The 12,996-nt window shown below is 39.9% G+C and overlaps 1 protein-coding gene across 1 annotated transcript in view; it reads left to right on the top strand.

The window, feature by feature from the left end:
- hacd1 (3-hydroxyacyl-CoA dehydratase 1) overlaps positions 1-12,996 on the top strand; it is a 69,721-nt gene that overhangs the window by 23,977 nt on the left and 32,748 nt on the right. The window contains exons 2-5 of the mRNA XM_073054599.1: positions 918-1,035; positions 1,132-1,150; positions 1,236-1,324; positions 2,650-2,771. Coding sequence (XP_072910700.1) covers positions 918-1,035; positions 1,132-1,150; positions 1,236-1,324; positions 2,650-2,771 — 348 coding nt within the window. The remainder of the gene's footprint in view (positions 1-917; positions 1,036-1,131; positions 1,151-1,235; positions 1,325-2,649; positions 2,772-12,996) is intronic.

Below are 12,996 nucleotides of genomic sequence, written 5' to 3'. Positions count from 1 at the left end.
CGGCCCACAAAGTTGTGCTGAACATGTCCCAACCTTAGAAATTACTAGGCTTATCCATAGCCCTCTATTTTTCTAAGCTCCATGTACCTATCCAAAAGTCTCTTAAAAGACCCTATGGCATCCGCCTTCACCACCGTTGCTGGCAGCCCATTCCATGCACTCACCACTCTCTGAGTAAAATATCTTACCCCTGACATCTCCTCTGTACCTACTCCCCAGCACCTTAAACCTGTGTCCACTTGTGGCAACCATTTAAGCCCTGGGAAAAAGCCTCTGACTATCCACATGATCTATGCCTCTCATCATCTTATACACCTCTATCAGGTCACCCCTCATCCTCTGTCACTCCAAGGAGAAAAGGCCAAGTTCACTCATGCTTCCCAATCCAGGCAACATCCTTGTAAGTCTCATCTGCACCCTTTCTATGGCTTCCACATCCTTCCTGTAGTGAGGCAACCAGAAGTGAGCACAGTACTCCCAAGTAGGGTCTGACCAGGGTCCTAAATAGCTGCAATATTACCTCTCGGCTCCTAAATTCAATTCCATGATTGATAAAGGCCAATACACCATATGCCTTCTTAACCACAGTTCAGCAGTAATGGGTCACTGGCAAATTAACAATTAACCTAAGAGCTTTTCTACTCCTTTTAATATGAATCATTGCTTCTTGCTTCCACCCCAAATATAAATATAGTTGCCAACATGCTGTATGCTTTTATGATTACTGCTTTTATTTGGAGACCTTTTCTGAAACTTAGGATGCCATAATAGATTGTGTTTGCAATGTGATATTGCATTCTCACTACAGTGTAATTCTTCTCCTTTCAGCTATTAGTTTCAGAAAAGGAAAATAGTGTTATTCTTTTCAAAATTCTACCATGCTGCTTTTTTATATATTAATGTCATTCTCTTGCAAGGTGGCTGGTACTGGCTGTGGCCATGATACGTTTTTCTTACCAAAAAAGAACACACAAGGGATTGTACAGGAATATACAAAAGACACTCAAGTTCTTCCAGACTTTTGCATTGCTTGAGGTAAAGCTTGTTGTTGCCGTTTGCTGCTAGCTGTTGTAGTACCTATTTTATCTGTTTGCACTAAGTTTACTCTTTGTTTCTTTTGCTACTCCTCAGATTGTGCACTGTGGAATAGGTAAGTAACTTGTAGATTTGATATTGTATTTAATATGGAACTTTGTTATAATTAAATTTATAGTTATTTTTCATTCTGTTTCTAGGTATAGTACGAACTTCAGTGCTTGTTACTGGGGTCCAAGTCCTGTCCAGGATTTTCATGGTGTGGCTTGTTGTTCACAGTATAAGACCTGTAAGTTTAACTTGTTAAGCACTGAATTGCCTGTTAGTCTTGCCCCTGATACTTGTGGTTCTGCTGTTCAATGGAGGAAAAGGAAGCAGATGTGAATTACTGCTTCAGAGACAAGCATGCTCCACTTCTGTTCCTTACTGTTGGTATAACAGGTCAGGGCCATATTTTATTAATCTTAGTTTCAAAGCAATGCTCTTGTGGTTTACAGGATTGTAGGATAGGAGGAGAAAATATAGCTCATCAAGTTCATGTTGGGCTTTTGCAAGGGAAATCCATTCAGTTTCTCCACCATTTCTTAAGACTTCCTTTCTTATATGGAGCATTGAACTGGACACTAATCCAAATAATCTTTCACAAATATTCATTGTGATTTCCTTATTCCTATACTTATTTATAGGCTAGGATCTTATGTGCTTTTGGGGAAAAAGTACTTTATCTTGAAGCAGTAAATTTTTATCCTTCTCGAATTTTGTATCATTTACACTTCCAAGTTTTGTATCATTCAGTTACAAAATGCCGCAGTTAATAAACTGCGACTGTCAGATTGGGAAAGAGATGTAGAATCTCTCTGTGAACCATCTGTCTGCGGCCTTCTGCACTGTTATAGTGAGACCCAAAATAAGCTCAAGGAGCAACAATTCATCCTCCACCTAGGCACATTGCACTCTTCTGGACTCTATCAAATTCTATAACTTTAAGTAACTTACTTTGTCTACCTATATTAGAGTAGGCCATTTTTGTTTGTATCCTCTCCAATAGCTCAGCTTGTCCAGCTGGGATGGTCACTAGTTTTGCATGTTGTAAAGTTCTGCCTTCCATTATCTGTATTCATTACACTGTAATTACCACCATTATCCTATCGACCACAACTTAAGCTCACATCAACCCTGGCCTCATCCTATCCCAAATAATCCCTTTCACCTCCCTGTTCCTGCTCTCATTTTGCAGTTTAAAACTAATGTTTATTTTCTCTTTCCCAGTTTTAATAAAAGATCTTCAACCTAAATTATAAACTGTTTCTCTTTCCACAGATGCTGCCTTACTCACTGAGCATTTCTGACATTTGCTAAACTTAAATCTTTTTGATTGAATTAAGTAAATATAATTATGGAAGCATTCAGCGTATGAAGTGAAATGTTACAACATCAGCACATTCAGTATAATGTGCTGAAATTATGATTTTGGTGGCATACGCTTTGCAAGTGATTTAATTTATGTACCAATATTTCTTTCAAGTTACTCATTTCTCAATATAGAAATAAATCCTTCCTCGTTTACATGATTTCTAGCTGAACTTGTATTTCTTTTCATATAAAAATCTGCAGATACAGAATGAAGAGAGTGTCGTTCTTTTCCTGGTCACTTGGGCAGTGACAGAGATTACCCGATATTCTTATTACACATTCAATCTGCTCAACCATTTGCCTTACTTCATTAAATGGGCCAGGTGGGAGAAAGTGATGATGTATGCAATGCTTTGTGATGTGTGTGAAGTAAAGGTTTGCATGTGTTATGCTGGATGCTGCAGTTACTAATGGAGCCCTAGCTGTTGTGAAGTAAAAGGAAGTAGCTACTTTATGTGAGAGTCATGAGCTGAAATTGCTTAACCTGCACCTGTTTTCATTCAAATGGAATTTTAGATTATTTCTGACATTTCATCAGGGATGCTTACAGAATAGCTTTCTGCTAAAATGGCTTTATTATTATTGAGTGATATAGAGGTGAGACAGCTACACAGTTGTAATATCCCTCATGTATTGCTGTGAGTCCTTAGAATTTCTTTTTGCTGAAATGGTTTATTTAGAATTACTCAAGAAAAGGATCAATTTGTGTGAATATATGTCTCAAATCTGTAAGAAAATTATACCTGTCAACCTCCATTTATTAATTGTAGGAACAGTGAATTATTTAACAGCTAACTTGCTTTACTCTTTTATATTAATAAATGCAATCCTTTCACACCTTATGCCTGGATTGTGAATTGTGAGCAAAGAGTTTTCCTTGGAACCAGAAATATTTTGTTCAGACAAACAAGTTTTTCTTTGCTTGAGTATTACAGCGCAAAACAATATTGCATAGATTATTTTCAAACCATTCTATTGATCCAGGAATTGGCATAATATTATTCTTTCTTTTACAACCCTGAAATGAATGAAGATAGTTTAAGTTGGACTAAAGACAAAATGTCACAGTTGTAAAAATCCATCTTTTAAATTTTAGGCTTAAAAAGTGATTTAGTGGACTCTCCTCTTTCAGTCAAATGGTGTTGTCCTTTGAAAATGAGAAAATGACTGAAAATGCTGGAACATTTTAACTGGTCTGAAGTGAGGATAGGTAGAGAGTGGGAATACAGCAAAGGGAACAGGGCAGCACAAATGTACAGCTAGTAGAGGTGTTGCCTCACAGTGGCTAGGAGCCTACATTCTATGCTGACATTGTGCAAACTCCAAAAGGCAGCACCCATTCTATCACCACTTCAAAATAACAGTAGCCAAATCAGAATGTGTTGGAAACTTGGCATAATATTACTAAAAATACTGAAGAAAAATAACACAGATGGAACCGATAAAGTTAAACTGAAAGGCTCAAAATGATGATGTTTGGAGATTAATCAATTAACATTAACTATTTATGGAGCTGAACAGGCAAATAATAAACTTGCAAGAAATACATGATTAACAGTTCCCTGCATGGAAAGAATGTTTATGGCTGGAATAATGTGATACAGTTAATTGAAATATGCATTTGGTACATTTCCATGGGAAAAATGTGTGAATGAGCTTGCATTAGGAATGAATGAGTAGTTTTCAGAAGCATTATTTATTGAAATGGGGAGCGGTAGAAAGAGAGGAATGGGGAGATTGTACATTGTTGCAATATTGAAGGATAATTCTGCAGACATAGTAAGAAAAACAAGAGTTATGACAAGAACTGGAATGATAAAGAAATTATTGACAAATCAATGTAACATTTGCTATCTATGGCTAGGAACGGTATCACCTGTAAAGCACTTCAGGAGCTATGGACGCAAAGTCCTTATGCAAACTTTATGTCAAGTCAAGTTTATTGTCATTTAACTACATACATGTGTACCACCAAATGAGACAACGTTTCTCCGAACCAGGGTGCAAAGCACAGTAGTACACATAGCACACAATAGCTTGGGGAAGTAAGAATTAAAATTACACATGAATTACACATAGTTAAACAAAGTAAAGTGCATAAATCAAGTATTGCAGGGCACAGTATAAGTTATCCAGTGACACTTCAGATGCAATGCGCAGGGAGTTCAGAAGCTCAGTAGTCCAAGGGAAGAAACTGTTTCCCATCCTGTCCATTTTGGTCTCTCTCCAGCTTGTCAGGATGCTCTCAATCATATACTGTAAAACTCAGTTAAGATGAGGGGGGAGGAGCCTCACACCTCAATCTCCTCAGGAAGTGGATGCATTGCTGTGCTGCCTCCTTGTTCAGGGAAGTGAAATTGGGGGACCAAGTGAGGTCATCTATGATGCGAACTCCCAATGCACTTAACTCTGTCCATGGAGTAGCCATGTGTACACAGAGGAGGATCGTTCATCTGCACCTTCCTAAAGTTCACAAAGTTCCTTGTTCTTCTCCATTTTGAGATTTGGGTTGTTGTTCTCACACTTGTCACTCCATTATCTCTCTGTGCTCCAAATCTTCGTAATTGTTGATGAGGTCAACCACTGTTGTGTCATTTGAAAACTTGATGACACGGTTTGAGCTGAATCCTGCAACACAGTCATGCATCAGCAGTGTGAACAGCTGGTTGAGCACATGGCCCTGGGGAGCGCCAGTGCTCAGCGTGATAGGACAAGAGACGTTGCTGCCCATATGGACTGACTGTGGTCTTTCTGTTAAGAAGTCTGGGATCCAATTACAAAGGGAGGCATTGAGACACAGTTAGGTCAGTTTTGCCAACAGTTTATGATGATGTTAAATGCCAAACTAAAATCTATAAATAGCAACCTGGCATATGAGATCCCACTTTCCAGGTGGGACAGGCTAATTTTAAGTCAAATACATTGCACCAAAAACCTTCTTCTCTAAATGGTAGCTGCCATCGCAGCTTAAGGGTTAGCATGATGCTATAACAGCTCTGGCATTGTGGAGTTCAATTCCAGTGCCATTCTGTAAGGACTGTACATCCTCCCCTTGCAATGCATGGGATTTCCCTGGGTGCTCCGGTTTTCTCCCACAGTACAGAGACTGTAGGTTAATTGGTGACTATAATTTTTCCTGTGATTGGGTTAGGATTAATCGGATTGTGGTGTGGCTGGAAGGGCCTACTCTGCACTGTATTGCTCGATAATTAAACCAAGCCACTTGTACCTGCATGATCTTGTATAAATTACATTATTTATGGTCACTGTTATCAAGGATGTGTTATTGTATTTTCAAAGATGTAGAGCAGTAGAATAATAAAAAAAAGTACAGCACAGAAACAGGCCTTTCAGCCCATCTAGTCCATGCTGAATGATTTAAACAGCCTAGACCCATCGACCTGCACCCGGACCATCGTCCTCCATACCCCTCCCATCTATGTACCTATCCAAACTTCTCTTAAATGTTGAAATCAAGCTTGCATGCAACATTTGAGCTGGCAGCTTGTTATCCCGAGTGAAGAGGTTTTCCCCTTGTGTTCCCCTTAAACATTTCACCCTTAATCCATAAACCATGATCTCTAGTTGTTGTCCCACCCAGCCTCTGGAAAAATCCTGCTTGCATTTAGCCTATCAATACCCCCCATAATTTTGAACACCTCTATCAAATCTCCTCTCAATTTTCTATGTACCAAAGTATAAAGTCCTAACCTATTCAGTCTTCTAACTCAAGTCCTCCAGTCCTTACACCATTTTTGTAAACTTTCTCTGTACTCTTTCAACCTTATTTACATCATTCCTGTAGGTAGGTGACCAAAATGGCACACAATACTCCGAATTAAGCCTCAACAATGTCTTATGCAACTTTAACATAACATCACATCTCTTGTACTCAGTCCCATATGCCAAAAGCTTTTTTCACAATCATATCTACCTGTGCTGCCACATTCAATAAATCATTGCCCTGTATACTCAGATCCATTTGTTCTACCACACTCCTCAATGCCCTACCATTCACTGTGTAAGACCAACCCCGGTTGGTCCTACCAAAGTGTAACACCTTGCATTTGTCTGCATTAAATTCCATCTACCATTTTTCACCCCATTTTTCCAGCAGGTCCAGATCCTACTGCAAGCCTTGCTGGTCTTCCTCACTGTCCAGTACACCACCAACCTTGGTGTTATCTGCAAATTTGCTGATCCAATAAATCACATTATCATCCAGATCACTGACATAATGACCCAGCAATGATCCCTGTGGCATTTTACTAATTACAGGCCTCCTGTCAGAGATGGAGCCATCTACTACCATTCTCTGGCTTCCCCCACAGACCCAATGTCTAATCCAATTTACTACCTTATCATGAATGCCAAGTGACTGAACCTTCCTGACCAACCTCCCATATGGGACCTTGTGAAACGCCTTGCTAAAGTCCATGTAGATAGTATCCACTGCCTGGCCTTTATCAACTTCCCTGGTAACTTCCTCAAAAAACTTTATAACATTGGTTAGAAGTGACACACCATGCATAAAGCCATACTGACGATCCTTAATTAGTCCCTCTCTATCCAAATACTCACATATCCGGTCCCTTAGAATATCTTCCAATAACTTTCCCACTTCTGATATCAGGCTCACCAGCCTATAATTTCCTGGTTTATGTTTAGAGCCTTTCTTAAACAGCGGAACAACAGGAGCTATCCTCCAGTCCTCCGGTACCTCACCTATCACTAAGGATGACTTAAAATCTCTGCTCGGACCTCCCCCCACCCCCATCTCTTTTGGCTCCATGCATAGATCACCATTCATATCTTCAAGAGGTCAATTTTGCCCTTGCAATTTTTTTGCTCTTAACATATCTATAGAATCTCTTAGGATTGTCCTTGTCTGCTCAGGCAAACTCATACCTCCTTTCAGCCATCCTGATTTCTCGCTTAAGAATTCTTGTGCATTTCTTATACTCCATAAGTACCTCATTTGTTGATACCTGCCTATACCTGCTATGCATCTCCTTTTTGTCTTAAACAGGACCTCAATATCTCTTGAAAACCAAGGTTCCCTAAAAACCTGTTATCCTTGTGCTTTATTCTGACAGGCACATGCAAACTTTGTACTCTCAAAATTTCATTCATGAAGGCCTTCCACTAACCAAGTACACCTTTGCCAGAAAGCAGCCCGTCCCAATCCAGACTTGCCAGGTCCTTTCTGATATCATCAAAATTGGCCTTTCTTCAAGTTAGAATCTCAGCAAGCAGATCAGACCTATTTACGTATTTACTCTGAAACTAATGGCATTATGTTCACTAGATGCAAAGTGATCCCGTACACACATTTCTGTCACCTGTTCTGTCTCATTCCCTAACAGGAGATCAAGTATCACACACTGTCTCAATGGGGCTTGTATGTACCAATTATGAAAATTTCCTGAACAGTGTGGAGTCTTCATCCATATGTGGAAAGTTAAAAATCACCTACTACAACCTTGTGTTTCTTGCAACTGTCTGTGATCTCTCCACAAATTTGATCTGCTAAATACCACGGACTGTTGTGTGGTCTATAATACTGTTCCATTAATATGGTTTTACCTTTCTTATTCCAGTTCTGCCCATAAAGCATTACTAGACGTGTTCTTCAGTCTGTCCCACCTAAGCACTTGTCGTGACATTTTGCTTGACTAGTAATGTCTCCACACTCCCTTTAATCCCTCCTGCACTTTCATGTCTAAAACAGTGGAACCCTGGAATATTTACCTGGCAGTCCTGCCCCTCCTGCAACCAAGTCTCACTGATGGCTACAATGTCATAAGTCCAGGTGTTGATCCATGCCCTGAGCTCATCTGCCTTTCCTGTAATGCTTGTATTGAAATATACACAGCTCAGAAGATTATCTACACCATGTCAATCTTTTGATTACTGACTTTCTCTGAGGTTTTAACAGCATTTGTCTCCTCAACTTCTGTACTATCTGTTCTGACACTCTGGTTTTTATTCCCCTGCAATTCTAGTTTAAACCCCACTACCGTGCAGTGCTAGCAAACCTACCAAATAGGATATTAGTCCCCATCCAGTGTGGGTGCAAACTGTCTCTTTTATACAGGTCCCACCTTCCCTGGAAGAGAGCCCAATGATCTAACAATCTGATGCTCTCCCTCCTACACCAAATCCTTAGCCATGTGTTTAACTGTATGATTTTCCTAGTTCTGGCCTCACTAACACATGGCATGGGTAGCAATCCAGAGATCGCAACCCTGGAGGTCCTGCCCTTTAACATAGCAGCTAACTCCCTGAACTCACTTTGCAGAATCTTGTCACTCTTCCTACCTATGAAATTGATACCTATGTGGACCATGAGCTCTGGCCTTCCACTCAAGAATGCTGAGATGTTCCAGACCGTGAAACCCAGGAGGCAATATACCATCTGGGAGTCTCATTCTAATACACAGAACCACCTTTCACCACAGCTCACCTCTTTTCCCATCCCCCTTTCCCTTCTGCCTCAGAGTTAGACTCAGTGCCAGTGATCTGACCACTATGACTTTACTTTGCTTGATTATCCCACTCCTCCAACAGAGTCCAAAGTAGTATACCTGATGTTGAGGGAGATGGCCACAGGAGTATTCTGCACTGGCCATTTAACCTCTTTCCCCTTCCTACCTGTCTCCTGTGTCCTGCTCCTTGGGTGTAACTACCTCTCTTTATACCTAATCTATCATCCCCTCAGCCTCCCAACAAGGAGTTAGAAACTGCAGCTGGATGCACTTCTTGCACGTGAAGGTCTCCCTGCCTTCCCACATGGGAAGCATTCAACTGCCTTGCCTCGCATCCCTACTGTTCTAACTGTGCAAATATATAGAAGGAAACAATAAATAACCTGGGGGAAAAAAATCTATCCACAGTTTTTTTGTCTTCTCTACTTGCCGAAGCCTCAAAGAGCTAAAGCCTCAAATAACCACTCCAACAATGGCCACACCACTTACCCCTACCTTTTTATTTATTCTTGCCATCAATCCTGATCACTAATTTGCATTGTTCAAATCCCAAACTCCCGCGAATCAATGCTTTGTGTACTCAACTGGTGAATCTGAATGAGCTGTGGCTTCTCTCACTCCTAATTCACGTTTGGCCGCTCTTCAAATGCCAAACTGCAGTGAACTGATGCCCTATGTGCTCATTTGGGGAATCTGAGTGAGCTACGTCTTCACACTGTCCCAATCGGTAGCTGATGTTTGAAAACAACTTCTTTAATCTACTTCTGTAAACTTGCCACTGTGATTTATATGCCCTTTGGCTGTTCTGTTTAGAGATGCCAAAATAATTTATTGTTTTCCTACTTTCTTTTTAAATAAATGAAGAAGTGTAGTTGTAAGTGTAGGTGTGCAAGAAATGTTATTGGTTTTTGTCACATATACTTTCAAGCATGCATGGTGAGAAGGGTATACGGATACTTACCAGAGTTGACTCCATGGATATGACAGAAGAGGAAAAGCAACAGCATTTTCCATTAAAAAAGGCCTTGCTCTCTATACTTGATTAAGTAAAGAAAAAGTCATCAAAGTAAGAGGTAGAATTCAAGAGCCAAAGGAGATCTGAGGCTAAGAAGTAGTTAGCACAAGGTATGAAAGGCAACTTGTGCACATTGGCAGAACGGTTGCAAATCAGTGTTATCCAGAACAAAGTAAAGCTGTTTAGCAAAGGTTGGTGAAAGAGGAGATTCATTAGTGGGAGAATGGATTAAGTTAGGGGATGCAATGTTTTTAGGTATTGAGAACTAATAAGGTATCAGAGTTATGAATAAATTAGGTAGTAGATCTTGGAAATGAATATCCTGCATTTATTAATTGTTAATTGTTTCAGAATTGGAACTTTGGAAGATAACAAAAAATTTTATATGATCAGTAATGCATGATATAACTACTGGGAATGTCATCATTATGCAAGGTGTCATATGATTGTTCCTGCCAAATATTTCTACAGAAATAGTTTGCCATTACCTTTTTCTGGGCAGTGTTGTTTCAAGACAGGTGACCCCAGCCATTATCAATACTCTTCAGAGATGGTCAACCTGGCATCAGTGGTCATAAAACCAGCACTTGTGATATGCACCAGCTGTTCATACGACCATCCACCTCCTGCTCCCATGGCTTCACATGACCTGATCAGGGAGCTGAGCAGGTACTACGCCTTGTCCAAGGGTGACTTCCAGGCTAGCCAAAGGCAGAAATGCCTTACACCTCCTTTGGTAGAGACGTATCTCCTCTTTGTCACCCACTGGGAATGCACCAAGGTTATTCTTTTTAAATGAATGCTTTGTAACCAGTATCTAAGAGAATGAACGAGAAAGTAATGACAAATTAAACATGAATATCAGAACCTCCAATGTATTATAATCTGTTATCAAATGCAGTAAAATAATTACAGAGCATTCATTTGAAAAGGTTTTGCAGCACAATATAAATCACTTCCCACACACAATATTGCAGTGCCTACAAAAGTAAGTTTGTCATGTACAGAAAAGTTAGAGTAGACGTATCTGAACTAATTTGAATGAACTTGCTGTATTTATGAAGTGATACAATAATTTTCCAAGATTTGATCACTTAAATTATGATGTATGCTGTTTGTCTTTTATAATAGATGTGTATATGTTAAGACTCAAAATAATGTGGATTTGTGAAAGCTTGCCACATGATGGTTCTGGTAATTAGCTCTTGAAATAGTAGTCCTTCAAGTTTCATGTTAAGCTGCTGCCATTTTAAAGACCATCTGTTTTGGTCATGGAATGCACTTCAAACATTTCTTCTGAGCCTCTGAGGCAGTCTGAAGTATAACTGTTACACTAGACTTTCTTCACAAATGATTACATCTGCATGTTTTAGCTGGGAGAACACATTTGCAAAACATTGTTTAATGTGCTATATTTAGTAGCACTATGGTTGCTAATTGGTAAGTAATATAATTTTAAGAAGGTTTGTAATGTTTGCAAATTAAATATAAAAATTTTACCGAGGAGCTTTATTTATAGAACACTTCTATGAAGAAGTATCAGTGGGAAAATTTTACTTGTCTGGTATGACATTACATTGACCTTGTGGCAGGGCCAGAGTGCTGTGCTGTGCTTCCCAATTCCCTAATGGTAACTGTAATATTCCAAGCAGGAACTGGCCTTTTTCATCCGGGACTAATTTTTTGCTGTTGCTCTCTCATGGCTTTTCTGTTTTGTGTTCTTAGATCTTTTTGAGTATTGTTGTGACTGTGAGTGGATAGAAGAGTGTACATGCATTTGGACTATAAATATAAAACGAGGAGAAAGAAAAGGAAGATTTCAGTGGAATAGATTAAGAAGGAGAGTTTTAGGCAATCAGCAGTTATGCAATTTGCCAATTAATGATAGGCAGAAGTATTTTCAGGAATACATAACACAGAATGCAGTTAGTAAAATAGTCAAGCCTTGAGAAATTACTGCATTAATTTCATGAAAATATGATGAAAAGGTGCATGAATACTTCATAATTAAGGAATAGGATTGGAAGGTGTTGCATGAATTAAAGATGTCTTAAAATATACATATATGTTTGAAGTAATTTGATTCAAATTGTTCCACAAAGCAGAAAGTAAATGATGAGAGCACTTTGTGAGCATTTTGATATATTATTGAGCCACAATTTGCTACCAAAAGATGGCTTAGGCAAGTGGTGCCTTGGTTGCTGTATGTTTTCATTCAAGTCCTTTATTGGATTAATGAAAAATGTTGCAATGTATCTGGGGAAAAAAGGTCCAATTGCATTTGAGTGAGGAGTTGATTAGTTAGGGTAGATGTGTCACAGTCCCGACCATTAATTCCCCATTTTCTCCTAATTCCCTTTGATTGTGCCACGATTCCGACCGTTAATTCTCCATTTTCTCCTCATTTCCTTTGGCGACACACCTGGTTTTCATCAAGACCTGCAGCATAAGAACCTCGGTTTTGCAACCACTAGTTGCCAGATCATTGGTTTTGCCTGTGTGGTAATTAATGTTTCCTGCCACTTAGAACTGTGTGTTCTAAGCTTTGCTTCAGTACCGAGAATTACCTGTGAAACTCAGTCTCTTCATGTCAAGATAAGTCTTCTAAGTTTTATTTCAGCACCGAGCCAGACAACATTCCCTTCTGTCCCCCGACCCCGGATGCAGCTTCAAGCCACTTTGTGTTACAACCAACAGTCCCTGCCTCTGTTAGCACTAGTGGACTCCAGCGCTGAGGGAAACCTTTTGGATGAAAACTTAGCTTTCCAGGCCAGAATTCCTCGTGAGCCAATTAGTACCCCCCGGGAAGCCCGGGCACTGGACGGTAGACTACTGGCCCGAGTTACACACTGCACACCACCCCTGTCTCTCCTTCTCTCCAGAAATTATCGGGAACAGGTACGATTCAGTTTCATTTCCTCTACTCAAGCTCCTATAGTTCTTGGTTACCTCTGGTTAAGCCGTCATAACCCCCACGTTGACTGGTCCACCGGGAAGATAGTCAGCTGGAGTCTGTTCTGTCACTCCACTTGTCTACAATCAGCC

This window comes from Hemitrygon akajei, chromosome 8, assembly GCF_048418815.1.
Source record: "Hemitrygon akajei chromosome 8, sHemAka1.3, whole genome shotgun sequence".
In the NCBI taxonomy this organism is placed as follows: domain Eukaryota; kingdom Metazoa; phylum Chordata; class Chondrichthyes; order Myliobatiformes; family Dasyatidae; genus Hemitrygon; species Hemitrygon akajei.
This window is presented reverse-complemented; position numbering and strand designations above follow the sequence as displayed.